The sequence below is a fragment of the Heterocephalus glaber genome, unplaced genomic scaffold (assembly GCF_053883595.1).
Source record: "Heterocephalus glaber isolate CG9 unplaced genomic scaffold, H.glaber_assembly_v1.0 deba00000621, whole genome shotgun sequence".
Taxonomy (NCBI): Eukaryota; Metazoa; Chordata; class Mammalia; order Rodentia; family Bathyergidae; genus Heterocephalus; species Heterocephalus glaber.
Genome location: NW_028258153.1, coordinates 21812532 through 21840226, shown reverse-complemented (window position 1 = coordinate 21840226; position 27695 = coordinate 21812532). Strand labels below are relative to the sequence as shown.

Here is a 27695-nt window from a genome sequence, read left to right as displayed (position 1 = left end):
AAATATTTGAAAGTGACCTATGTCCAAATAAATTCAAATTAGTAATAAGTCATTTAGTGTAGTCATACCTGTGTAGTTTGCATTTTGTTCCAACAATTTTCTTATATTTTTACAAGTAAGAATTGTCATACAAAGGCTGGGGATTTAGCTCAGTGGTGCCGCCACCTGCCTCACAAGTGCAAGGTCCGGAGTTCAATCCCTGGTACCAGAAAAAAAAAAGACAGTAACAATTGTCATACAGTCTTCACAAGTGATTATTATTTTTAATATTAGTATAAACTTCAGTGTTAAATATAATGAACTGTTTATACTTAGTGTTTATTTTGATGAATTTAATTATAAATTCCCAGGAAAAATATTTGAAATGTATGAATGTATTAATGGCTCTTATTACAATGTTAAATAATCAGTTTCCAGCAGGAGTCTACCAACTCTCAATCCCTAACAATAACACAGAAGTATCTCAACATCATCACAGCCTCAGTGAGACGGTCAATAGTGTCACCACGTCCATTATTGTTTGGACTTGTACTTTTTTGATTTTTAGTAAAGCTCAATATTTTTTCTTTTTATCTGCTATTGCATTTCTGTGATATATACTCACATAATTGATTATTACTCATTTGAATTTATTTACATTAAATAAAATATAGACTTTGTTGTATTTGATAATAGTTTTTTAATGCTACATAAAAGTTTCTTTCTGCAGTGGAGGTTAATCCATTCCTCACTTTTTAAGGTTTTGGGTAAATTGGAGATAATGTAAGAACTAAAACACATTTTAGCTAGTATGTTTTAACTGTATTGTTTGAGTAGCTTGAAACAATTTAATTTTAAATTTGTTCTGATGACACAGAACCAAGAGACTGTATATATAGTCAATGATGTGTATATTTGTGTATAAATAATTTTCAGGTCCAAATTGTTTGAGCCCTTGGAAATGTCAAGAGTCTGACATGACCGACCTGCCTGGTAAAGTCCTTCTTCACTACACAGCAAAGGTCAGAATAAATGCATGGAATTTCCATCTAATTATAACTATGCTGTGATCTAGAATTCTATTTTTATTACTTTTGTCATTTTCCAAAGGAGAGGAGGAGCATCAGAAATTAAGGTGTACCACCTCAACTAAAGTTTAAATATTATCATTGTGTCATTTTGAGAGTATCAATCTGAATAGTTGTAGTTGGAATTAGTACTAATGAATCAGCTTTAGCAAATGAAACTTTTGAATTTCTGTTCTAGTTTTTTGGAAGGAGAGAATGAAACAAAATTGTACTCAAACTTCAGTTTGGTTTTTAAATGTGATATAGAAAAGAAAAAAAATATTAAAGGAGAAAAAAATCAAGTTCCTGTATTCCTACCATGGTCAGCCATTTTGCCTTCTAGAACCTACCCAATGAAAGTAATTGAAGTCAGCAATTGAATAAAAAGAGAAGATAAATTAGAATTGGGAGAAAGGAAAAGGGGAAGTGTTGTAAACAATGTCATTTGCCTTTATTTTATTTAATATTGTATTGACTCAGATAATGCTTTGATTGACATTATACAACTTTTCTAGTTTAGCAAGCTAAAAGTTGAACAACTTTTCTAGTTTAGCAAGTTGGTATACAATCACAATTTATTACTTTTGAGTGTACTTATCAATTTTATTTTCCTCAAATTTTTTATTTTGGTAAATTTCAAGTCTAGAAGGAAGCCAGTGGAATAGTAATATTCTGTACACTCTTTACTAAATTCACAATTTGTTAACATTTTGCTATATTTGGTGACTTTATTTTAAGTCATTTGTGAAAGATTGTAATATTTTTAGAGCCCGGCAGGATGGTGCACACCTATAATCCCAGCACTCAGGAGACTGATACAGGAGGATTGCCATGAGTTGGAGGCCAGCCTATGCTCAAAGAAAAACAAAAACAAAACACAAAAAAACATTCTTAATAATCATTTGCCTAACAAAATTATCCATAGCTTAGTATATAATCTGTATTCAAACATTCCCAAAATATTTAGCTTTTGTTTTTGAGGGACAGGGTCTCACTATGTAGTTTAAGCTGGCCTGGAACTCACTGTGATTCTCCTGCCTCAGTCTCTTGAGTGGTAGAATTACAGGCATTCTCCACCACGGCAGGCATATTTAGTGTTTTAAAAGGTAATCGGTCCAAAACTTTATCTATTTTTCTTTGGTACTGGGGATCAAACTCAGGACCTCGTGCTTGCCACACAGGTGCTGTACCACTGAGCTAAATTCCCAGCCCACAAATCTTGTCCTTTTTATTGTGTGACTGACTGCCTTGATTGTTGGCATACGGTGTCCTCATAAGTACATGTGCCCTTCAACCTAAAAGTTTTGCACATTCAAGAAAAAGTTTACTTGTAGTACTCCTGTATCCCTCTGCTGCGCCAAAATCTCCCAAGGCTTTGAGGTTGAGATTTGTTGTGGAAAGGAATAAAATAATGTGTTTGTTAAAAATGTTTAAACAACATCTTGGTAAGATATTAGGGCCTTTTGCCTCCATTAACAGTATAGGACAAGATCTGGTCACTATTTGGATGATGTCCTTGAAGAAAGCAGTGGAAAAAAACTAGAAACTGAAGTAGAAATATGTGTAAACCAAGTTGTTTTGTTCTTAGAATGCTGTGTCCATCATTGGCCCCGTGTTGTGTTGCATGAAAAGGCACAGAGACAGTGCCTAAAGTTACAGATATGGTGTTGGAACTTTCACCAAAGAAAAGAGGAAGGTGAAATGATTGACATTGATAGGAAACATAGACTTGGGGATTAAATCCTTGAGATTTGTGAAACTTCAGGGAAAAAAGAAAGTTATGTACTTCCTAGATTGGAAGCAACTGTCATCTCAAAAGGTAATGAAGACCAAAAGTACATAGTGGACAGTCATAAGGAATAGTAATTTCATCCTTAAAGTAACATGGTTTAGACAGCTGCAGTCACTTTAGGTAACAAATATAATGCTGTGCTTTCTTGGGAGACAGCTCTTCAATGTTCTCAGTGGTGCAGCCACACCTGGTTTTCACTCTGTGGTATGAGCAGTTCTGTGCCGTCTTGCCTCACTTTTTGATCCCTGGCCAGCAGCTCTTGGTACAGGGTAGTGAGTCTCTGGCCTACTGAGCACCACTGACTGATTAGTGGATGTGTGCTGAGTACAGGACTCAGTTCAGTGTGAGGAGGTGAATGGTCTGCATGGAGGCTCTGCCCCACGCTTAAAACAGTATGTCACGATGTAAGGGTTCTTTGGTTAAATAAGTTTGAGGAACGGGTACATTCTTTATATCCCTCTTGGAGATTGATGATATGCTTTTAAAATTGTGCTATAAAGATATTGTTTTACTTGGTTTTATCCTGTTGTTGCATCAATTATTTGAGTATAAAACACACTTTTAAAATAACTCAGTTTCTAATACAGTGTCAGTTTGGGAAATGCTGCTTTAGAGGACTTTTTAGTAATCAACTTTAAAAAATTTTTCATTTTTGTCCTCATTTGTTGGAGGCATATAATCATTCCTGTCTTTAAAATTTGTCTTCAGTTTGCCAAGGATTGTGCTAAACAATCTTTGTACAAGGGTACAAAGATCAAAGTTTTGGTTTCTTTTCTCTTTGCTGAGACAAAATACTCAGCACCCAGTGTTAAAATAGGAAAGATTTATTTCAGTTCACAATTTGTAGAGAGTTCAGTCCGTAGTCAGCTGGCCCCAAGGCAAGGTGGCATGGCAGAAGGGCATCACAGGAGAATTTGTTACACCCAGTGAGAGAGAACCAACCAGAGACCAATAGGAATTTATTACCCGCCGGGACCCAAGCCGAGCATCGGACTTGAGCCTCGACTGGGGGTTGACAAACATGTTTTATACACCTTTGAGGCCAACAGTTTCTAGGCCCCCCTATGGGACAGAACTAGTTAAGCAAGCAAAAGGTACAGAAGCAGAATGTCCTGCTGTTAGAACATTTGTAAAACAATAGTTGATTAATTGTTATTTCTAAAGAGACTTTCTAAGGGGAGGAGGTTTTTAAGCTTCCTCCTTCTGAGTTCATCTAAAGGGCAGGCAGGTGGGTCAAGCAGCAATATGGAGTCTTATCTTACTAACTAGGGTCCTTCAGAATAATCCAAAGCAAGCTGTCCAAAGACAGCAAAACAGCAAGCAGCAGCAGCAATGGCAGCCTGTGTCTCACTTTATCCCTTCCAGGCTACCTGCCTTTTGAGTGGTGCCACCCACACCCAGGGTAGGACTTCCCATTATCCACACTCAGAATTATGCTATACCAAAATGAGTGGGCTAATTTTGTAGACAGGAACCCTTAATCCCAGCACCACCCCCTTAATCTTAAAATCACACACCCTAGATCCAGCCATCTCTGAAAAGCCCACCTATGAGTGCATGAGGGTTTGGGGGATTTTTTTAGTTACTTTTCTCTCATTGATGAGATGAAATGCCTGACACCCAAAATTAAAGGGGTTAGGTTTGTTTAGCTCGCAGTTTGTAGAAGTTTCAATCCATAATCGGCTGGCTCCAAGGCAGGCATCAATGAGAAGTAACAGTTCAGGGCAGGCAAGGTAGCAAAGCAACAAGGAACGACCACAGCTCTTTCTATTCCATATATCTTATCCAGGCTAGTTAGGGAAGGTGGCACTCATACCTTTAATCCTGGTGCCCTTGATGTTAGCATTGCACCATGAATCAATTCCAGCATCACACACTCTAGATCTAGCCACCTCTGAAAAAGCTCCACCTATAACAGCATGAGGTTTTAGGGGACATCTAAACACAAGCCATAACAGGAACTTCTAGATACAAACCATAACATTTTGCTTCTGGCCCTCCAGTGACTCATGCAAATCTCTTTATGCAAAAGGTATTTACTTCACCTCTGAGAGTTGCCAAAAAACAGTTTCAACATTGCTGAAAAGTCCAAGCCCAAAGTCTTCTCTGAGATTTAAGGCAAACTCTTAACTGCAAGCCCCTATATAAATGAAAAAAAAGTTAAACACTTCCAGCATACAGTGGCACAAGATTAACATTCATTCCAAATGGTACAAAGAGGGAGGTAGAGAGGAACGGAACCAAGCAAGTCCAAAATCCAGCAGGACAAACATTAAGTCCCGTAGTTCCATGACCAGCATCTGCTACAATCTGTGGCAAGATGTGAACTCCAAAGGGCTTGGGTGGCTGTGCTCTTATGGCACTGTGAGTGGTAGTAGCTCCCATGACTTCTGTCTTGGGCCAGCTCTGGTCTCTGCAGTTTTTCTCAGATGCTCCATGTTCCTGGTTTCTCCAGCCTTTTGGGGACTCCACTGTGCCTTTGGCTTCACACTCACAGCCTCATACACTACCCTCTCAGGAGCATGCTGCCTGCCCTCCCAGGCCTACTGAAATCTGGGTGGAAGCCTTCCTGACTGAACAAATCTTACATTTTCCATACACCTAAAACCAGCACCGTGTGGATGACACCAAGGTCTTGTTGCCAGCTGGAGCAGCAGCCAGGCTTCCTTCTCTCTTGGCTGTTGGGGTCAAGTGCCTGCCTGGATTGCTTGATGCTATGAACCGAGTCCCAATGGACAAATTCCCCAAGCCACTGTCATCCTGGAATATGGTTCTCTGGGGCTCTCTTCTCAAAGCAGTCTTTACCTTTGCAATTTTGAGGCTGCAAAGGCTTAAGTACTGCTGGATTTTATGTTGTCCTCAGACCATATTTTCTCTTGTCTTCTTTCTTCTCAGCAACCAAATTCTCCTGTGCTCCTTTGCTACTAGAGCTTCTTTCCTGGCCAAACTCAAAATGTTTTAAATCATTCTGCTGGGCTCTTTGCTCTTGATTCTCAACACAGATCTGGCTAAAGTTCCCTACCAGTAGCCATGCCACCACCTCAACATTTGGACTGCTCTGAAATTTCTTCCGCAGGATTACCTAGTCGTCTACCTTTAGTCTCAGTCTCAGGCAAGATTGCTGGACATGAACAAAATGTAGACAGATTTTCTGCCAAAGATTAACATATGGTCTGGAACCCAACAGCCAATGCAATCCTTGCTTAACTGAAACCTCTTGAGCCTGGTATTTACTGTCTGGATTTCTGTCAGCATTCTGGTCTTCTGAGCTCTGACCTGAAACTACCCTCAAGTACAGCTTTTAAAGCATTTGAGGGCTGCTGTTACAGCCAGCATCTCTAAACCTTTCCAAACTCTTTCTACAAGCCAGTTCCAAAGGCTTCTCAACCACATAGGTAGTATCACAGCAACAACCGCACTCCTGGTAACAAAATCTTAGTTACTTTTCTTGTTGCTGAGACAAAATACCCAACACCCAAAGTTAAAGAAGGAACAGTTCATCTCAAGTCAGTTTGTAGAGGGTTCAGTCTGTAATTGACTGGCTCCAAGGCAGGGTGGCATGACAGAGGGACATCACAGAGGAGAAACAGTCCATGGCGTCCAGGTTGGAGAAAACAAAGGAGCTAACAGTAGTAGCCTCCCTTTTATCCCTTCCAGGTTACCCACCTTTTTGGTGGTGCTACCCACACCCAGGGTGGGCCTTCCCATTATCTATGATATATGCCATGGTATCTGGTATGTGTTATACTGAAATCAGTGGACTAATTAACTAATCACACACTCTTAATCTCAGTATCACATACTTAATCCCAGCATTACACACTCTAATTCAGCCACCTCTGAAAAGCCTCACCTGACCACATTAGGCTTTGGAAGACATTTAGGTACAAACCGTAACAAGGGATAAATAAGCTCAAGTCTCTAGGTTTAAGAACCTTAATGTTTAAATTGAGAAAAAAATAAAATAAAATAAGCTGAGAAAAATATATTTTGAAAGCTTAATATAATTTTATAAACACTTATTTTTAAGCTGTCATTTATTGACCATAATGCATTAAGTACTGTGTTAAATGTTTCACTTAATCTTCGCCGAAGTGCTCAGTTTTATCTGTATATTATACAAAAAATATGCATATAAAGGGTGAGAGGTGTTTTGTTCTTCCAGGAAGTTAGAATACCATAGATGATTTGATTTGTGTTTTAAAAAGCATTGTTGAGCTGGACATGGTGGTGCATGCCTGTAATCTCAGCACTCCGCAGGGTGAGGCAGGCTGTAAGTTTGAGGCCAGCCTGGGCTACATAGAGAGTTCAAGGTCAGCCTGAACTATATAGTGAGACCTTGTCTCAAAAAACCAAAAATAAAGTGAAGGAAAAAATAACAAGCAATATTGAGAAATGATGCACACTTAGCAGGATTTACAGAGACAGACTGTAGGGCTGGGGATTTACCTTGGTGGTTCTGCCGCCTGCCCTACAAGCATAAGGACCCGAGTTCAATCCCCAGTACAAAAACAAAAAAACAAAGACAGACTGTAAAACTGGGTTGCGCATACATGAATTTGAGTATATGGCACCAAGCAAGGGGAGAAGATGGCAGGAAATGAACTTAGCAAGAGGAGATCCGGTGATAGCAAACCTCATATACTAGGCCAGTGATGGTGAACCTTTTAGGGATTTCAATGATAACAGCCAGCTATAGCTCACATGCCATAGGTTTGCCACCACTGTCCTAGGTTAAATAATGGTCATTGGATAGGGTTTTGCACAGACAGTAGTATGTTCAGGTTTGCATTTTAGAAAAAGTTCACAAGCTACAGTATGAACATTGGATTGGAAAAGCAGGAAATTGGAGGCAGCGATACCATTAGAAAATTATATTAGTAGAGGTTATAGATACATAGTGCCCAAACTAAAGAAGTAACAGACTGACATAGTTTACATGTATTAAATATTCTTTCTTTTCTTAAAACAAAATTACTCAATTCTTTAAAGAGGAAAGCAGTACCCCACATCATATATGCTAAAATTGTAGGTTTCCTTTGGAATGTGGATTAAATTCAAGAATGTTTTATTACCTGGAATTTCAGTGATTGTGGTGTTATATGCTCTTATGAATGGAGGTTAACAAATCATTTTAACAATTTCTAGAGTTGTAGATTAAGTTCTTAATGTGAATAAAACTAGAATTACATTGTATTAACATGAAGGAAAACTCTTATGGCTACAATTGGATTTTTATGTTGCAATGTATTTTCCTTTCCATGATTTCCCTATCACACTTTCTCTTTTCTTGTGGTACCAGGGATGAGTCCCAGGGGCACTCTACCCCTGAGCTACATCCCCAGCCTTTTCATTTTTTTTAAAATTTAATTTTATTTATTTTGGTACCAGGGATCAAACTTGGGACTTTGTGCTTGGGAGGCAGGTGCCAGAACCACTGAGCTAAATTCCCGGCCCTCATTTTTCATTTTGAGACAAGGTCTCACTAAGTTGCCCAAACTGGGCTCAAACTTGTGATCTTTGTGCTTCAGCCTTCAGAGTAGCTGAAATTACAGGAGTGCACCACCACACCTGGTTTCTTTCACATTTCAGTCATGTATTTTATGCCTCATGAAATTGATCCTAAATAAGTGCTCATGAGAATTAAACATGGAATATCTTCTAAACACCAAGACTGTTGGTGTGTATTGGCTTAAAAGAGAAGTGCAAAAACTGGTGAATGAGAAGTTCTAGCAAAAGCTTATTTGTCAGTTGACAGACAGTAGTGACCTGCTTTGATGAGAAAGTCCTTGGGAATATAGTCCCTGGTTCTTCAAAGAGACATGGGAGGAATAGTAATACTAAAATTCATATGATAGGCATCTTATTTATATACCTTTTAAAATTATGGTGAATTGTGTCATATATTGTTAAAGTTACATTTTATTTTATTTGCACCTAGTTTTTTTTTTTTTTTTTTTTTTGTACCGGGGATCGAACTCGGGACTTTGCGCTTGCAAGGCAGGAGCCGTAACAACTGAGCTAAATCCCCGGCCCCTGCACCTAGTTTTTTACTGTATTTTTCTTTTATTCTTAGGCCTGCAAAAATTCAATCTGCCTTGATTTATCTACTAATTGTTTGCATGGAAGATTAACAGGAAACAAAGTAGTGAACTGGGATATAAAGGTAAATTAGTAATAAATGATGGGCAACAAATAAGTTTAATGGTCATTTTAAAGATTTTTATCTGAACAGAAGACAGTCATTTGTATGCTGCAACAAAATTGAAGACAAAAATGCTAACAAAAAAAATGACAACTGGGAAAAATATTTACCATCCAAAATACTAATTTGTTTACTATATAAAGAACTCTTAAAAATCAGTATGGTACCCAATTAATATGTAGTTTTTATGTTGTGTACCAGTGAAAAATATTTCTTTTAAAATTGTCATTAAAAATAGGCAAAACAAAGTGGAAAGTATATAAAATAAATCTGGAAATTTAGTATAAAAGAAATGTTTGTTAAAGAAGTAGATTTTACCTCCTTTTGTTACAAAAAGGTAATTATGTGAGGTGATAGATAACGTTAATCTACTTCAGTGTTGTAACCATTTTATCATTTGTATGTGTCCTATAATATGTTGTAAACTTCAAATAAACACAATAAAATACAAATTTTATTTATTAAAAATAAAACAGGCAGCCAGGCATGGTGGCACATGCCTGTAATCCCAGCACTCGGGAGGCTGAGCCAGGAGGATCACTTCGAGTTCGAGGCCAGCCTGGGATATATAGTAAGTTTAGGGCCAGCCTGAACTACAAAGGGAGACCCTGCTTAAAAAAATAAATAAGGGCCTGGGATTTAGCTCAGCAGTTCCGCCACCTGCCTTACAAGCTCAAGGACCCGAGTTCCATCTCCGGTACAGAAAAAAAAATGTCTTTTATAGGTTTAATCTGGGTCCACACAGAAGCTCCGACCATTTGAAGTTTAGCTTTGTTTTGGTTTTTTTTTTTGGAACCGGGGATCAAACTCAGGACCTTGTGCTTGTGAGGCAGGTGGCGAAACCACTGAGCTAAATCCTCGGCCCTAGCTCTGACCATTTGAATAGTTAAGAATAATAGCTAACATCCCTTGTATATAGGCACTAAACGTTTTTCATGTATTAATCCTTGCAACATGTTTAGAAAGTGCATATTTTTATTAGTAGTCCCATATTACACATGAAGAAACCGAGGCAAGAAAGTTTAGTGATTTATCAAAGACATATATTTTGTTAAGCTATCGAAAATATCCAAGAGTTTGAATTTTGGCTGAAGCCATCCTTCCCACCTCTTTGTTAACTAAAAATAGAGGGGTCATTCATATTTCTACCACCAAATGCATTTTTTTGTTTGTTTTTGAGACAGGGTCTTTCTATATAGTTGAAGCTGGCCTTGAACTCACTATGTAGCCCAAGCTGGCCTCGAATTTGTGGCAATCCTCCTGCCTCAGACTCCCAAGTGCTGGGATTACAGGTGTGTCACCATGCCCAGCTCAAATGCATTTTCTTAATTCTTTTGTTCCTTATGTGTAATTTCCTGGTGACAATATTGTTACATTGTTAGAGTCATATTACAGAGTCTCCTTACAAGATTGTATTTGGATTAACTAGGTTTAAAACCTCAAATTTACATAAAAAGGTACAATAAGTATGGTCTGAATAGCCTCCCCACCCTATTTTTTTGAGATAGGGTCTTGCTGTGTAGTCCAGGCTGATCTTGAACTCACTGTGCAGCCCAGGCTGGCCTCCAATTTGCAGTTCTCCTCCTACCCCAGCCTCCTGAGTGCTGGTTTAACAGGCATGTGTCAACCACATTCCATTGAAATAGGTTCTTTTCAGTGTTGATTATGGTAACCCTTGAGACTGGTCTTTGAAGCATCTTCTCATAGCAGGACTGCTTCAGTTTAGGCTATCCTACACATTACTTAAGGTTTATTAACAAATTGTAACTTTGTATGTGTTGTAGTATGTGTAGATACTAAATAACACTATTGAGACCTTGTGTTATAAGAGGAATGCATTATGACTTTGTTTTCAGGACATCATCAACTGCATAGGTGGATTGAATGTACTTTTTCCTTTACTGGAGCAAATCAGCCACTTGAGTGAAGGGAGGATTACTGAAGGAAGGCGTGAAAGCACAGTTCCTGAATCGGTTGCACCTGTAGAGGGAGATAGCGTGGTGCTGACCTCCACAAAGGCATCAGGTAATAAGTTGAAATTAACAGTCTTCATTGAGATATTTGAAAAATAAATTGAAATGTCTTACTACCGTTAGGAAGAAACTTAACCACTTGTAGCTGTAGCAGCCATACCTAATTTTACTAATATAATTCAGGAAAGTTATAATACTTTTGTCAAAATGCTGAAGATTTTTTTGGGTTTCTTTGGTACTGGGGATTGAACTCAGGACCTTGTGCTTGCGAGGCAGGTGGCAGAACCACTGAGCTAAATCCACAGCCCAAAATACTAAAGATGTTGATTTTATTCTTGACTAACTTTAGTTTATACTCCTAATGGAAGAAGGACCACATTGTTAAATTTGTGGTAGAGAAATATTTATATGTATATGTAAGAATACAATGTATAATTGCAGTTTTTTCCAATTCTATTGTACAATGAAACCCAAGAAATATACTACTACTGAGCTAGATTTTTTTGTTATATAATATACTGTGAAATAGGGTGATTAATTGTGATACTGACATGTTCCCATTTCAGCAGAATCAAGACTAGAGAAAAACCTAGTGGCTACATTTATCTTGATTTTGAAACATCTTATTCAGAGACACCCTATCAACCAGGACAACCTTATTCACTCCCATGGAGTTGCAACTCTTGGTTCCTTACTTCAGAAGGTGAGACATATCTAACATGGTGTTAATATACTGATGATTTTAATTAGAAGTTGGTGTTGAGATTATTTTCTTCCTATTAAATAAATACATTGAACGATTTCATTATTAAAGATTATTAAATATTGCAGTATTATAAATTATTATATTAATAGATATAAGTTGTTTCACTGGCAGCTTTAAAAACTTTTATGGAATCATCTAAAAAAGAATTACTTATTTTCAGCTGGATGTGGTGGTGCATGCCTGTAAGCCTAGCACTTGAAAGGCTAAATCAGGAGGATAGCAATGAGGTGAAGGCCAGCCTGGACTATAGCAAGACTTCATCTTAAAAAATCAAAACCAGGGCCAGGGATTTAGCTCAGTGGCACCACGCCTGCCTCACAAGTGCAAGGACCTAAGTTCGATCCCTGGTACCAAAAAAAAGAATTACTAATTTATATACCACTATATAATCTTTGAAGTATATAATCTTTGTTCATTGGCTTTTATATTTGCTATTTCTTTTTTTTTTTTTTCCTTTTTGAGGCAGGGTCTCGCTGTGTAGTTCAGAGTGGCCCTAAACTCAATGTGTAGCCCAGTATGGCATTGAACTCAGCAATCCTCCTGCCTTAGCCTTCTGAGTGCTGGGATTACAGGTCTGTGCCACCATGCCCAGCCTATATTTGGAATATTTGAGAAACATAAGGCTATTTTAGGCATATGACATTCAGAAAATATGTTCTGATATTGTATCAGAAAAATAGATGATTAAGTTGTTTATATTTTTCTACCCTATATTTTTATATTTTTACATTTGGTAGCTATTCTGAAGTAATGTTTTGAAAGTATAGTGTAATGCTAGTTACTTAAACTGAATTTTATGGAACGCCCTTCCATTTGTTTTCAGGTACCAGGCACCTTAATGGATGTTAATGTATTGATGGCAGTTCAACTACTAATTGAGCAGGTATCCTTGGAGAAAAATATGCTGCTCCTGCAACAAATGTACCAGTATTTACTCTTTGACTTCCGTGTTTGGAACCGTGGAGATTTTCCCTTCCGAATTGGTGAGAGCAGGCTGTTGGATCAAATTTTATAGTTAATTTGGAAATTTGCAACTATGTGACCTTATTTTAGTTACATCATTTACAAGTGAACTTTCTATTTTAGGTCATATACAGTATCTTTCGACAATCATTAAAGATAGTAGGAGAGTTTTCCGAAAGAAGTATGGTGTGCAGTTTCTCCTAGATACACTTAGGATTTATTATGGGTATGATGTCCTTGCTTCTTCTTGGTTTGCTGTAATGTTTCCTGTCTGTCACTTGACTGGAACAGGTAGCTTTTTCTTTACCAGCAATTCTGTTGTCTTTTGACTTCAAAGAAGTTCGATAGTGTGAAGGTTAAAATGATAAACATTTACATGTACATTAGGTTTGAATATTCCGTGTACATTAGATTTGAATACTGGTTTCATAAATAGCATGGCTATAGGCAAATTACTCAGATTCTCTGTGCTTGAATTTCTTCATCTGTGGAAAGCAGATTAAAACTATGGCCTCCTATAGTAGTTTTGAGAATTAAATGAGTGAATGTGTTAAGTGCATACAGCTGTGCCTGCCACGTCTTACATGCTGTATGAATGGAAGCTGTCTTAATATTTTCTATTTTTGTTATCAAAACTCTTGAAAAGATTTTCCTTTAAAAGAAGTCAAAGGTGTAATTACATGGATCTTTTTTAAACTATGTATTCTTTTATCTTAAAATACAAAAGTCTTAAAATTTCAGTCCACTTTTATGTTCTCTTTCAGGAGTGGTTGTAAATATAATGAGCTATCTCTAGATGATATTCAAACAATAAGAAGTTCTTTGTATGGATTAATTAAATATTTTCTGTGCAAAGGTGGAACTCATGACGAGATACAAAGTATTATGGGTTACATAGCTGCTACAAATGAAGAAGAACAGGTATGCCTGAGATGAATTTATTTTTTGTAACATTTAAGTTGCTCTATCATCATCTCATAAACTTACAAGTTTAATTATTTCACTAATAAAATATATATGATATAATATTACACAGTTAAGTAAAATTTATCTGACTGAAAGTTTTAATAAATACAATGTAATTTAATACTATTTGCTGTAGTGGGGATCTAATCCAGGGGTGCTCTACCCACTGAGCTATATCCCTACCCTTTTATTTTAAGACAGGGTCTTAGCCAGGCATGATTATGCATATGTATAATCCTAGCACTGTGGGAGGCTGAAGCAGAAGGATTACAAATTTGATCCCAGCCAGGGCAACTTAGCAACTAAACAAGAAAGACCCCTTTCTCAAAAAAAAGGAGAAAGAGAGGAATAAAAAAAAGGAGGCTAGAGATATAGCTCAGTTCAAAGGACCTGGGTCTAATCCACAGCACTAGAATGAATGAATGAATGAGTGAGTGGGTGAGTGAGTGAATGTCAGTGAATCTCACTAAGACATCCAGAGTGGTCTTGAACTTTCAATCCTCTTACCTTTATATACATTATCTCATTTAATCCTCAAAATTGTTCTTTAAGGCAGTAATTTTTTTGTTTGTTTTGTTGTTGTTTTGTTTTGGTACTGGGGATTGAACTCAGGACCTTGCGCTTTCGAGGCAGGTGGCGAACCACTGAGCTAAATCCCTGGCCCTAAGGCAGTAATTCTTAATGTCCATCCCTGACCAGCTTTAACTTGGGAGCTTGTTAGAAATGCAAATACGAGGATTTAGCTCAGTGGTTCTGCTGCCTGCCTTGCAAGCACAAGGACCTGAGTTTGATCCCCAGTACCAAAAAAAAAAAAAAAAGAATTAGAAATGCAAATACAGTATGTACTGATTTAACTAATGAGTCATGCACTCCAGGTGATTCTGATACAGGTGCTAAAATTTGAGAACCACTAATGTAAAATATACAAGCCAAGAATTACTCTTCTCATTTATACTTAAAAAGTCACACATCTGATCTACCTAAAACTGGAACCCAAGTATGTTTTCTGATATTTCTATGTTCCTTTTGTATAACAGACCACCACAAATTTGGGTAGCCTTAATTTATATTGACTAAAATATTTTCCTTCTACATATAATGTTCATTGTGTACTCAGTGGTTACATAACTTCATAACTGGTATTATACAGATGAGTTTACTGAGGTTATTTTCCTGTTAGGTTGAACTGCTTCAAAAACTTCTCATTACTGGGCATGGTAGCACATGTCTGCAATCTCAGCTACTACAGATGATGAGGCAGGAGGATTGCCAAGTTTGAGGACAGCCTAGGCGACTTACAAAGACTTTATCTTGGGGCCGGGGATTTAGCTCAGTGGTTTCGCTGCCTGCTGTGCAAGCGCAAGGACCTGAGTTTGATTCCCAGTACCAAAAAAAAAAAAAAGACCTTATCTTTTTTAAAATCAGTTTTATTTTATTTTATCCCATCCCCTTCTACCCCCATCCCTCCCTATGTACAGAAGCTTTGTTTCAATTGTTTCCTTCTATTTTCACTTTTCTTTTGGTTCCTTCCTTTCTCCCTCCCTCCTCCCTTATTCCCCTTCCTTCCCATTTGAACACTTTCTTCCTATTTCCCAACATCCATTATACATTTCAGTCCTTATTTCCACTTTCAGTTTCTCATTCCAGAGAAACAATGTGGTATTTAAACATGTGTAGCAAGACCTTATCTTTCAAAGAAAATTTTAAAAGGCTGGGAATGTAGTTCAGTGGTAGAATATTTGCCTAGCATGGGTGGGGCCCATAGTTTCAATCCCTGGTATCACAAAATACCAAACAAAATAACAAGAAAAAAAATCAAAATAAAAAGCAAAATTTCTCAATATTTACAATGATGAATAGTTATTTTACCATATGATATCTGTGATTCATGGCCAGTGATATTTTCTTGGTCCGTTTCAAAGAGTTATTTGTTAAGAACCTAGTGTATACATAGACAATAATATTAGACACCATAGATAATACAAAGATGATTACATTATCATTCTTTTTTTTTTTTGGTACTGGGGATCGAACTTGGGACCTTGTGCTTGTGAGGCAGGTGGTGGAACCACTGAGCTAAATCCCGGGCCCTACATTATCATTCTTTTAACCTAAAAGTGGCATAAGAGAGGTTTACAAGTAAGTGTGAAGAAGAGCATGTCAAGAGAGATAGGAAGTTCTGTGAGGTTTCCATAGGAAGATTTTACATGTTGAACAGATCAGGAAAGGTTGTCATGGAAGAGATGCCTTTTCTAGGATGTACCATGTATAGGTGCAAATTCCCCATGATAAGTGTTATTATGTATGCCTAAAATATACCAATAAATGTTGTGGTATTAAAAAAGAAAGAAAAAAGAAACTTCCCAAAAAAACCAAAAACAAAAGAGATACCTTTTCACATGGTAGGATGGATAGGGATGGTTTCCATGGGTATGGGGAAAAACAGGTATAAAAAGCCAAAAATATGTCAGAAAGAACAGGAAACAGCAGACTCAGAAGACATCAGATAGTTTAATAAAGCTAAACATTAGTGTATATGGGTTTTAGTTAAATAACTTTCATAGTTTATCATTTTATGTGCTTGTAATACATTAATGTGATTCCTTGTTTTTGTGTTAATTTTCAAAGCTCTTTGGAATTTTGGATGTACTCTGCAGTCTTCTACGTACCAGCCCAACTAGAGGTCAGCTTTTCTTACTGCTGTTTGAACCAGGAAATGCTGACATCCTTTATGCCTTGCTCTTAAATCAGAAGTACTCTGATAAACTAAGGGAAATTGTTTTTAAGGTACAAACATCTAAGCATCTTTATATTTGGGGTCATTTGTGGGTATATGAATTTGCTTGCAACATACCTATTCTTTCTTGATACCTATTTTTTTTTTTGGTACCGAGGATCAAACTTGGAACTTTGTGCTTGTGAGCCAGGCAGTGGAACCTCTGAGCTAAATCCCCGGCCCTAATTTTCTTTCTTTCTTTTTTTTATTTTGGTACTGGGAATTGAACTTGGGACCTTGAGCTTGCGAGGCAGGTAGTGAAACCACTGAGCTAAATCCCCGGCCCTGATACCTATTTTAAGTTCACTTTATTTGATATTTATTTTTCATGTTAAACTAATTACATTATAATGTAATAAATCATCTCAGTGGTGTATCCACCATATTATACCAACCTCAATATAAAGCATCTCATCTCCTTTTTAACTTATGGTGGATCTGTGTGCCAATTCACAACATTTTAACAGTTAATAGCTGACCTGCTGGGTGTGGTGGCACAAACCCATGATTCCCAGAACTCAGGAGGATGAGGCAGGAGGATTGCCTCAAGTTTAAGGCCAACCTAAACTACGCAGCAAGACCCTGCCTCAAAAAGAAAAAAAGCTGACCTGCATGGTACCTACTATATGTCAAGCACTAAGCACTTTAAATGAAATAGCTTCCTTGATCCTTAACAACTTTTGTCAAGGGGTCATTGCTATTATTCCCATTTTGCAGATGGAGAAACTAAAGCCAGAGAAGTTAGTGACAGCAAAAAATTATTATTATGTACATTATTAAGTATAAAATACAATGTATTACGTACATTATTAAGTTATCCAAAATATCCAAGACTTTGAACTTTGGCCAGAACCATCCAGTTCACCTTTTTGTTTTCTAAAATTAGAAGAATTATTCATATTTCTAAAACCAAATGTACTTTTTTCATGATTCTTCTGTTTGTTGTGCCTAATTGACTGGTGACAGTTGTTTGTTATGACACTGTTCACATGAAGTCTCTTTATGGAATTACGTTTGGATTCCCTAAACTTCACAAAATAAAGATGCAGTAAGGATAGTCTGAAATGGTCTCTCTTGAGTGTTGATTATGGTGACCTCTGAGGCTGGTCCCCCCCACCCCCAGCACTGGGGATCAAAGTCAGGACCTTGCATTTCCAGGTGGGCACAGTGCCACTGAGCTACATCCCTAGCCTGACATTATTCTTTAGAGCATCTGTCCTCACAAGAGTTCTTTATAAAGGGCCAGGAATGTAGCTCAGTGGTTCTACTGCCTTCCTGGCAAGCACAAGGTCCTGAGTTAAATCCCCAGTACGAAAAAAAAAAAAAGATTTCCTTTATGGCAAGTCAGTATTATTTCTTAAAAACCAATCTTGTGTGGATTGTTTATGATATTCTGCTAAGATTATCCTTTCCATATGAGATTATATTATCTCTTTTGTAAAATCTTGATCTCACCTCAAACATCAGGCCATTAATTCAGTCTCCTTTTTAGGATATAGATTGGATTTCTTCACAAGTCCTTCCCTTTTCTTGAAAATTATTTTGATAAATGTTATAGAAGTAGCTAAAGCATGGTGTCACATACCTGTAGTCCCAGTACTCGGAAGCTGAAACAAGAAGATCGCTGCAAGTTTGAGAACAGCCTGCATAATGACTTCAAGGCCAACTTGAATTCCATAGCGAGACCCTGTCTCAGAAAAACAAAACAAAAGTTATAGAAATGAATTACAGTATTAGGTTGATCTAGAGGTGTCTTGACATAGCTTTGTTCCTCATGCAAGCCACATGTATTCATTTCTCTTTTTATTTTCTATATTTAAACCAGAGTTTTAAACTTACTAGTTATTCAACTATAGATGCATTTCAGTCCAATTTATTTTTCTTTTTTTTTTTTTTTGGTACCAAGGATTGAACATGGGACCTTGTACTTCTGCTGAGGCAGGCAGCGGAACCACCGAGCTAAATCCCCGGCCCCAGTCCAACTTATTCTTAAATCCATTTTTATGATAGTATAGTAATGTAGTACTCCCCACAAGTGTTTAGTTTTTTTATACTGAAGAATAAAATAAGAGATCAGGGGTTTAGCTCAGTTGTACCACCGCCTGCCTCACAAGCGCAAGGTCCTGGGTTCGATCTCCATACCAAAAAATAAAAAAATTAAAATAAAATTTAAAAAATAAACAGTAAAATAATATTCTATGATGTAGAGAAATGTCTTATTTAATATTTGCCTAACAATAATAAGAACAATAAGAGATTGTTCTTAGTTCTTTATATTGACAAAAATATATTACTTGTGATCAGGTTATGGAACAGATGTTGAAATGCACAAATGTTTACGAACGTAGTAAACAACGTATTCGACTCAGAGAAGTTGGTTACTCAGGATTGGGACTCCTCCTTAATGAAGCATCCATTAACACCTCTCTCATTAAAAACCTTACCAATCAGATCATAAATACAGGTATGACTAAGACTGATACTGTTAATACACCTAAGAAATGGTTTTCCTGACTGGAAGAATTTTTTTTAACCTACTTTCTCGGGTTGCTTTTTAAATTAGCTGTTATTTGATTCGGCAGGGCCTTTCTTAGGTAATGTGTTTGTATTTTTATTGCTTTTGAGTCTTCTGAGAATAGCACATTTTTTTTCTTACTCAGTGTTTATTGACTAAGTTAATGGTTGAGTACACGAATAAGAAAATAATACTATTAACAGTATGAACAAAGGATTGTTTTCCCTCTTAACTTTGACTTTATTTATTTATTAGTCCATGTTACATTCCCTGTGGGAACTTGGTACAGGTACGTAACACAGGTTAATTCCTTTTTTCATTCCCCCACCCAAGGAAAAATGAAACCTAATTTCAGATACAAATTTCAGATACATATCTTTTTCTTAAAAGCTTTAATATTTTAATAAAAAATTTTCAATACTTACTACAAACTAGAGTTTATACCAGAAACTGGGTTTGTTGGATACAATTTATTTTAATCTACAGTGGTTTACAGTCTCATTAATAAGACAAAACAGATTAGATAGATAGATAGATAGATAATGGTATTAGAGGCATGTAGAATAGACATTCAAGGAATCAAAAGAAAATAGCAGTCACTTAGGATTGACTCTGGTATCAAACATTCTAAACCTTTTATTTTTTTTGGTAAAATTTGACCATACCTGTAATTCTTATATGAAAATGAAATAGCTATTTTAGCATTTGTTAATATCTAAGTAATACCGACTGTTCTTTTAGCTATTTATGAATCTGAATTTTTTTTTTTTTTTTGGTACTGGGGATTAAACTCGGGACCTTGTGCTTGCGAGGCAGGCAGTGGAACCACTGAGCTAAATCCCCGGCCCATGAATCTGAATTTTAACCTTTTGGTTTTTTCTGCCATAGACCCTGTTATTAATTTCAAAGATCTCTTATCTGTGGTATATATATCTCACAGAACATACATAAATGTCAGAGTGGTCCTCTGCGGAAAGGTCAGTAAAGTTTTAAAATATATTTTAACAATAACATCGTCATCATACTGTCAATAACTTTCATTGAATATTTTGTAGCAGAAAAGAGTTTTACTTTAATTTATAAATAAAATTATTTTACAAAAAAGCAATTTTGTTTTTAAAGTAAATTTACTTCATATAATAGAAAGAAATAGTATGTCGGGCTTTTTTCTTTTAACTCTACATGGTCTTGTGGAAATATACTTTTTCCAAAGTCAGAAATTTACTACCAGAGATAGTTTCTTTAACAAATCTTCAATGATTATGACCATTTCTAGTTGATATATAGTACCATAATATTTTTAAATTTCTGTAATTTGAATATTCCAATGACAATTTATATTCAGTGTACATCCTGTGTGGTTCTTTGTGATCATAAACTCCTCTCTCTTCCTCTGGTAGCTACTCACCACTTAACTTTAATTTGCTTCCTTGCTTTTCTTTTTAATTTTTGTTTTGTTTTGCTCATTTTATAATATATTTATAATGTATTTATTTATATTCCAAGCTGGCCTTAAACTTACTATATAGCCCAGGCTGTCCTCGAATTTCCAGCATCCTTCTGCCTCAGCCTTCTGAGTGCTGGGATTATAGGCATATACCATCACGTCCAGCTTTCATTTTACCTGCTGATTACCTCCAGATCATTCTACTTTTCTGTCAGTTAAAAAATTTATATAGATATACTGTCTTTAATTGCTGTGTTGTTTTCATTCTGTCTTATTGGCAGTACTAGGGATTGACTAAGCTAGGGCACTAGCCCTATTTAAAACATTTTTATGTTTTTAGGCAGGGTCTCACTAAGTTGCCCAGGCTGGCCTCAAATTTAATCCTCTTGCTTCAGCTTCCTGAGTAGATGAGATTACAGGCATGCACCACCATGCCCAGCTCTTCTACGAATATTCTGTAAAGTTTTTTAAAAATTATTTTGTACATTTATTGAAGATTGATTGATTGATTGATTGATTTATGGTACTGGGGAATGAACCCACGGCCTTACACATGCTAGGCAAGCACACCACTGAGCTACACACCCAGTCTCTGTAAAGTATTATAAGTATTATCTGTTTTTTTTTTTCTTTCCCTAGTACCAGGGATTAACTCAGGACCTTGCACTTGCCAGGCAGGCACAATGCCACTGAGCTACATCCCTGGCCCATCTGGTTTCTTATTGATAGACAATTAGGCCATTTCTTTTTTGTTGTTGTTTTTCATGTTATAAACTGGTATTAAAAACATCTTTTACCTATGTGTAGCAATATATCTGTAGGACATACTACATGAAATGGAATTGCCACATCAAAGAGCTGGCGCATTTTATATCTTGATGCATTTTTGCCATATTGTCCTTTAACTGTACAAGTTTATATTTCACCAGTGTGTGACACTGATTTTTGACTGCTTAATTGTAAGAATTTGAAAGAAGTCATGTTAATTGATCTTTCCTTTCAGTGTGCATTTAGATAGAAACATCTCAGTATAGCTTGACTTTTCTCTATTATAAAATAGACATGAAATAAGTCCTTTTTTTTTTTTTTTTTTGGTACCGGGGATCAAACTCAGATCCTTGAGCTTGCGCAGCAGGTGTTGAAACCACTGAGCTAAATCCCTGGCCCAATAAGTCCTATTTTATGAACACTTTAAAGTCATATCATGAAAAGTTTCTTTGGTAAGAAAAGCATAATCTAGAAGAAAAATTGGTAACTGGCACCAAGCTCACTGATTGATTATATTAATAAAGAAAGAAACTTTATATGTCATTGTGACTCATTGTTTATTTTGGTTTTTGGGGGGGGGGTACTGGGGATCGAAGTTGGGTCCTTGCGCCTGCACAGCAGGCGGCGAAACCACTGAGCTAAATCCCCGGCCAACTCATTGGCTTTTATATCAGCTTATATTAGCACTCTTAATACTAATGTTCTCACCAACCTTACTCATTTCCTGCTGTCAAACTTGTCATAGTTAGAACTTGAGTTGAGAGAGATACTCAGAAACTTAGGAGCCAGAGTTGTCATCTACATAAAAGTTTATTGGCTTTTTGTAAAAACATTTTAAAGATGTTAACTGGACTCTCTTATTTATTTGCAGTACTGAAAAGTAAACCTAGGGTCTTTCTAATGCAAATCAAGTACTCTGCCATTGTTCTCATTCTGAGACCTGTTTTGTAGAATACTCTGTTCAAAAGAAATTGAGGTCATTTGGAGAGTAGAGATCATACACCATGTCAGTGTTTACTCTTTAATTTCAACTTCTTATTCTGGCTAAACAATAGCATCCTTCTGAGCAGTATTAATTTTTTAGAATAAAAGTTTTTTGTTTTGTTTCTATAATACAGAATTACTGGGAGGAAATGTTTTACTAAAAGCAGCCATTAACTTTACTTGAAAAAATGGAATGGGGGCAAGTGTAATGGCCACATTTGTAATCCCAGCTACTCAGGAACATGAGGCAGGAAGATCAAAAGTCTGAGGTCAGCCTGGGTAATGTACTAAGACTGTGTCTCAAAATAATAAAAAGGGTGGAGTTGTAGGTCAGCAATAGATTCCCCCTGGGTTCAATTCATTGCCACAAAAAAAGAAAGGGAAGGAAGGAAGGAGGGAAACATTCTTGTATATTCAGGTTCTACAAACTGTCTAGTGTGTCCTATTTGTTTCCCTAACCCCAGTGCCTAGAACTGTGCCTGGCATATAGTAGGTATGTAGTAATATTGGCTGAGCAAATGTAGTAGGCTTATGGAAAGTAGTTGAGAAGATACCACTTTAATATGTTTTATATATATCATCATTCTATTTATACTTTCTATCTGAACAAATGAATAACATATCTTGACATGTCCAGGGTAATTTTAGTTTTCCTTTTTTATTTTTCAGCTAATATTTGAAATATGCCTACTCTGTATGTGAATAATATGCAGATTTGTTGAAACCACAATATTATTTATAGCTTATAATTTAAGATTGTAATCTTTTAAAAGTATATATTTTTACATCTTATTAAATTACTTTGTCATCAAAATAACTACAAAGAGAATTTTGGATATAAAATAGACTTTTTGAAGAATTTTACTGTTTTACTCTCTTCAGATTTTACAGATATTGCAGTCCCAGCCAGATGCAGCACATCAAATATCACAACAAGTGGGTTGGCAAGACACCTTAGTTAGACTTTTTTTAAAAGCAGACTTTGAAAATGGAAATTTCCTTCATAAGCCCAGTAGAGCTGTTTTAATAAAAGAAATCAGTAAAAATACATCAGTTGAAGATATTAAGAGGAACTTGGATGAAAAGACAGATGATGAAAAAATCAACTTTATTTTGTCAGCTAATGTGTCTTCGAATCCGTGGAGTTCGGAGGACAGACAGTCTCTAGACTCAAATACACTATTAATTCAAGAAGATACCTCTGTGAGAGAATTGTCTTTCAAGTCAGAGAATCAAGAACTCTGGCATAGTAACTCTTCACATTTGAGTTTAGATCTCAGTGGAGTTGACACTTGTGAACTGAGTGACAGTGGAAGCCAAATGCCAGACAGCCTACCTAGCACGCCATCCCCAGTAGAGTCTAAGTCGTTTTCTGCTCAGTCTGACAAAGAATGCAGCGCCAGTGATACGGGCTTTAGTGATGACTTCTCTTTGCTTGAGAGCCAAGAGGTAAAACTCCTTATTTTTCCGAATGATGTTTTTATTTTCCTATGTGTGTGATCCATACTTGTGATCCTTAGCGATGTCTGAGTAGTTGCTAAGTTTCCTATTATATTATATTCATGTTCTAAGTCTCATGATCTAAGCCTAGAATTCACCCGATTGTGTCTTGAGAGCAAAGCCAGTGTCTTATGTATCAGGTATATCCAGGGCCTAGTGAAGTTCCAGGTTTCTCAACATATTTAAAAATATGTTACACCGGGGAATTTAGCTCAGTGGCACCACACTTGCCTGGCAAGCACAACGTCCTGAGTTTGACTCCCGGTACCGGAAAAAAAAAAAAAAATGCCAGGTCCCGAACTAAAAATGTTACAGCCACTGTGTCCACTCACATGGTGGCCCGCCCTCACACTATTGGGTGTACTTCTTTTCCTACTTTTACTTGGCCCAAATTCACTCTGCAGAGCCTGTTTCTTTTTCTACCTTTAATAAAACTTTGCTACCATTAAATAAATATATAAATAAAGTTACATGATTAGTCAGTATGTGATAGTTCTTATGATGTGCTTTTAACACTTCCTTCCCCTGATAATTTACTATTACTGTATCTTTTTCCTAGAAATGTGAGGAGGAGCTTCTTCAATTGCTGACAGATATTTTAAATTATATAATGTATAAAGGACTAGAAAAGTCTGATGATGAATCTTGGGTTGAACGGGGACAAGTGTTTTCGGCACTAACTAAACCAGGAATATCCATTGAGCTACTTAGACCATCAGATGAAATAAAACTAACGTAAGTAAACATTTAGTTCATGATTTTTTTCTACTCTCCTTTTGGAGTAGGGAAGAATTTAAAACAATAATAGTTAATGAACATTTCTTTTTCTTTTTTTTTTTGGTACTGGGGATTGAACACAGGACCTTGCACTTGCGAGGCAGGTGCTGTGCCACTGAGCTAAATCCCTGGCCCAAATGAACATTTCTTGAGTATTCATTGGATATAGAGGATGAAAAGGAGAAACTGTTCAGTTTCTTTTCTTGTGTTTTACCATCCTTGAAGAATCTAAAGAGGAATAGCGAACTAACTCCCATGTGAGGAGATTTAAATCTTAAGTAAATTTGGACCTTATATGATTTCAGATTTCTTAAATTGTTTTCTGCAGTATCTGAGGACTAATGCGTGTGTACTACAGTTTTGTGGAAATTTGAGTATTTTCATGCTAAAGGAAAAAAGTATTTTCATGAAAATTTCTCTAGGTCCTTTGAAATTCCCAGTAGATAATAGGACTTTATAAGGGCAGGACACTAGGGAAGAATTACCTCTTTGTTTTTTGTTTTCTGTTTTTAAGAATTACCTCTTTATTTTTTTCCTTAGACATTCTCTAAGACCTAATAAGGCTTTCTTTAAGCTTCCCAATTTCAGACTTGAAAGAAGTAATTTTAAGTATCATATGGAGAATAGAATGCAAGTTATTGTCATAACTTTGTTATAGTCAAGTAAAACCAGTGACTTTCACTTTTGTTAATAAGTATAGTAAAGATACTTAAAACATTGAAAAGTTGCTCCAAGTACTGTATTGAATTCAGTCCACAATGTCTTAGTGATATCTGCTAGTGATAGTATATCTTTGGAGCTGCAGTACTACTAATAAATAACTGTTGTTTTACCTTTCATGTTCTCTTTCTAATTTAAAATGGCTTAAGAGGACTCTGTTTTACACTTAGTTTGCTACAGAAGATGTTAGAATGGGCACTCGCAGAAAACAGAGAGGCAAAAATAAATCCAGTAACTGCTGAAAATGCCTTCCGACTCATACTGATCATACAGGACTTCCTGTACTCAGAGGGACTAGTTAATTCAAGCATATGGACTGAGAAGGTTAGTATTATCTTTAGAATTACCTTTTGGGTAGTTAAGGGCTGTCCAGAGAAAGAAGTTTTCCATCTTTTTTCCCCCAGCACTGGGAATCAAACCCAGGGCCTTATAGATGCTAGGTAATGGCTGTATTAATAAACTTCACCCCCAAGTGACTCCCCACTTTTTAGAACATTAATACCTAATTAGATACAATAAACATGGATGAAACATAATGAATAATCACAGATTTTGTTAGCTGTTACTAGGATGATTCTTTGTTTTTGTTTTTTGTTTTGTTTTGTAGTGGGACAGGAGGCATGCGCTACCACACTGGGCTACTAGGATGATTATTTTGGCTTTCACCAATTGAACATAGGACAAGTTTTGATATATTTGTGATTTTTATTCATGTTGGGGGAAACTCGTCATCAGTACATTAAAAAATTATTTTTATTTCTCAATTTTCCCTCTGTAATAGCTTTTAGAGGATATCATGCTGCTCTTTGAGTGTCTGTCAGTCTGGTATTCTGAAAGTCCAATATGGGTAAAACTTTCTCAAATTCAGATCCAGTTGCTCCTGGGATTCATTGAAAGCGGCAGTTTGCAGGTTTGTCGATTCTTTTTTGTACTTGTATGCACTAGCATTATTTAGGAATAATTAAATGATAGAATCTTTCCAGTATTTTCTTTTATTTGTTTCAGTAATATATGTGGTTTCAGTTTGAGTTTCAATTTCTGACATCACAATTAATTGCTTACTTCTTCCTCATAGTCATAAAGTTCTATGTGAATTTTAGTCTTTTTTTTTTTTTACATTTGGTACTTGTAATACCTGGATTGGATTAGATATTCTCTAAGACATAATAAGGCTTTCTTCTCTAACCTTCCCAGTTTGGATTAGTCATAAGTATCCCACAGTTAGTCAGGTGCTGGTGGCACACACCTGTAATCCCAGCACTTGGGAGTCTGAGGCAGGAGGATTCCTGCAATCTTGAGGCCAGCCTGAGCTACATAGTGAGTTTAAGACTAGCCTGAATTACAGAGCGAGACTCCATTCCCCTCCAAAAAACCCAAAAAACAAAACAAAGTATCCACAGTTATTTACTATTTACCTGGCCCTTTTTATTTTAGTATTGCAATTTTAGTACTTGATATAGGGGAGTCAGTATGGAACTAGTTTCTAATACTATTCATAAACTACTTATAGTGTTGCTAGGAATATGGAGAAGTTAAAATTCTGACATAAGATTGTCTTATTTTAAAAAGACCATAATCTGGGCCGGGGATTTAGCTCAGTGGTTTTGCCGCCTGCTGTGGAAGCACAAGGACCCGAGTTCGATCCTTGGTACCAAAAAAAAAAAATAAATAAATAAATAAAAAGACCATAATCTGATGGTTCTGTTTTTCAATAAATACTTCTTTCTGATCATAGTAATATATCTTTACTGAGCAAAATATACAAAAGTATAAAGAGTAAAAAACAAATTATTCAATATCCCATAGCCTGAGAGAAAACAATTATTATTATTTAAATATATTATTCCCTTTCTGTTATTTTTTCTATGAATGTGTCTTTCAGATTATTGAAATTGTCGTATATTAAGGTAATTTGGTGTTCTTTTTCTTTCTCCTATTATTATGTGAAACTCGTTTCTCCATGTTGATTTCTTATTAAATAAGGGGTTTTCCCCCTTTTATCATAAAAGCACATATTTATTGTAGAAAACTTGGAAAATGCAGAAAAGCTAGTTAAATAGATGGACTTTAGGATGCATGGATACTGGAAGTTTGAACTATACAGTTTTTAAAACCAATTTGAAAATATATATAACTAAGAACTTTCAAAAAGATTGTACTCTATCTAGTAATTACACTCTGAAACTTTATCCTCACATCATAATCTAAAACACTAGACAGTCTTTGAACATAAGATGTTCATCATGGTATTCTTTTTTTGTTTTTTGTTTTTTTAGTACCGGGGATCGAACTTGGGATCTTGTGCTCAGGCAGTGGAACCACTGAGCTAAATCCCTGGCCTCTTTATTTTCTCCTCCTAGAAATAGAATGAAGCTTTTTCATTAATATTAGCCTAATGATTGTTAAAGCAGTTACAGCTAGCATGCTGGCCAGGTAGCTGTTTATAAATGGTAGAACTCTTTTTTGTTGCTGTTCCACTTTTTTTTTCTTTTAATTT

General features: G+C 36.2%; 1 protein-coding gene across 3 annotated transcripts in view; it reads left to right on the top strand.

Annotated features, from left to right (window-relative positions):
* Nbeal1 (neurobeachin like 1) overlaps positions 1-27695 on the top strand; it is a 197697-nt gene that overhangs the window by 87353 nt on the left and 82649 nt on the right. For all 3 annotated transcript variants that reach the window (XM_087205830.1, XM_087205829.1, XM_087205828.1), the window contains 14 exons: positions 916-1001; positions 8915-9004; positions 10900-11068; positions 11586-11719; positions 12606-12765; positions 12869-12971; positions 13510-13666; positions 16340-16498; positions 18792-18951; positions 19891-19979; positions 23084-23650; positions 24261-24436; positions 25369-25522; positions 25980-26108. In XM_087205830.1, coding sequence (XP_087061956.1) covers positions 916-1001; positions 8915-9004; positions 10900-11068; positions 11586-11719; positions 12606-12765; positions 12869-12971; positions 13510-13666; positions 16340-16498; positions 18792-18951; positions 19891-19979; positions 23084-23650; positions 24261-24436; positions 25369-25522; positions 25980-26108 — 2333 coding nt within the window. The remainder of the gene's footprint in view (positions 1-915; positions 1002-8914; positions 9005-10899; positions 11069-11585; positions 11720-12605; positions 12766-12868; positions 12972-13509; positions 13667-16339; positions 16499-18791; positions 18952-19890; positions 19980-23083; positions 23651-24260; positions 24437-25368; positions 25523-25979; positions 26109-27695) is intronic.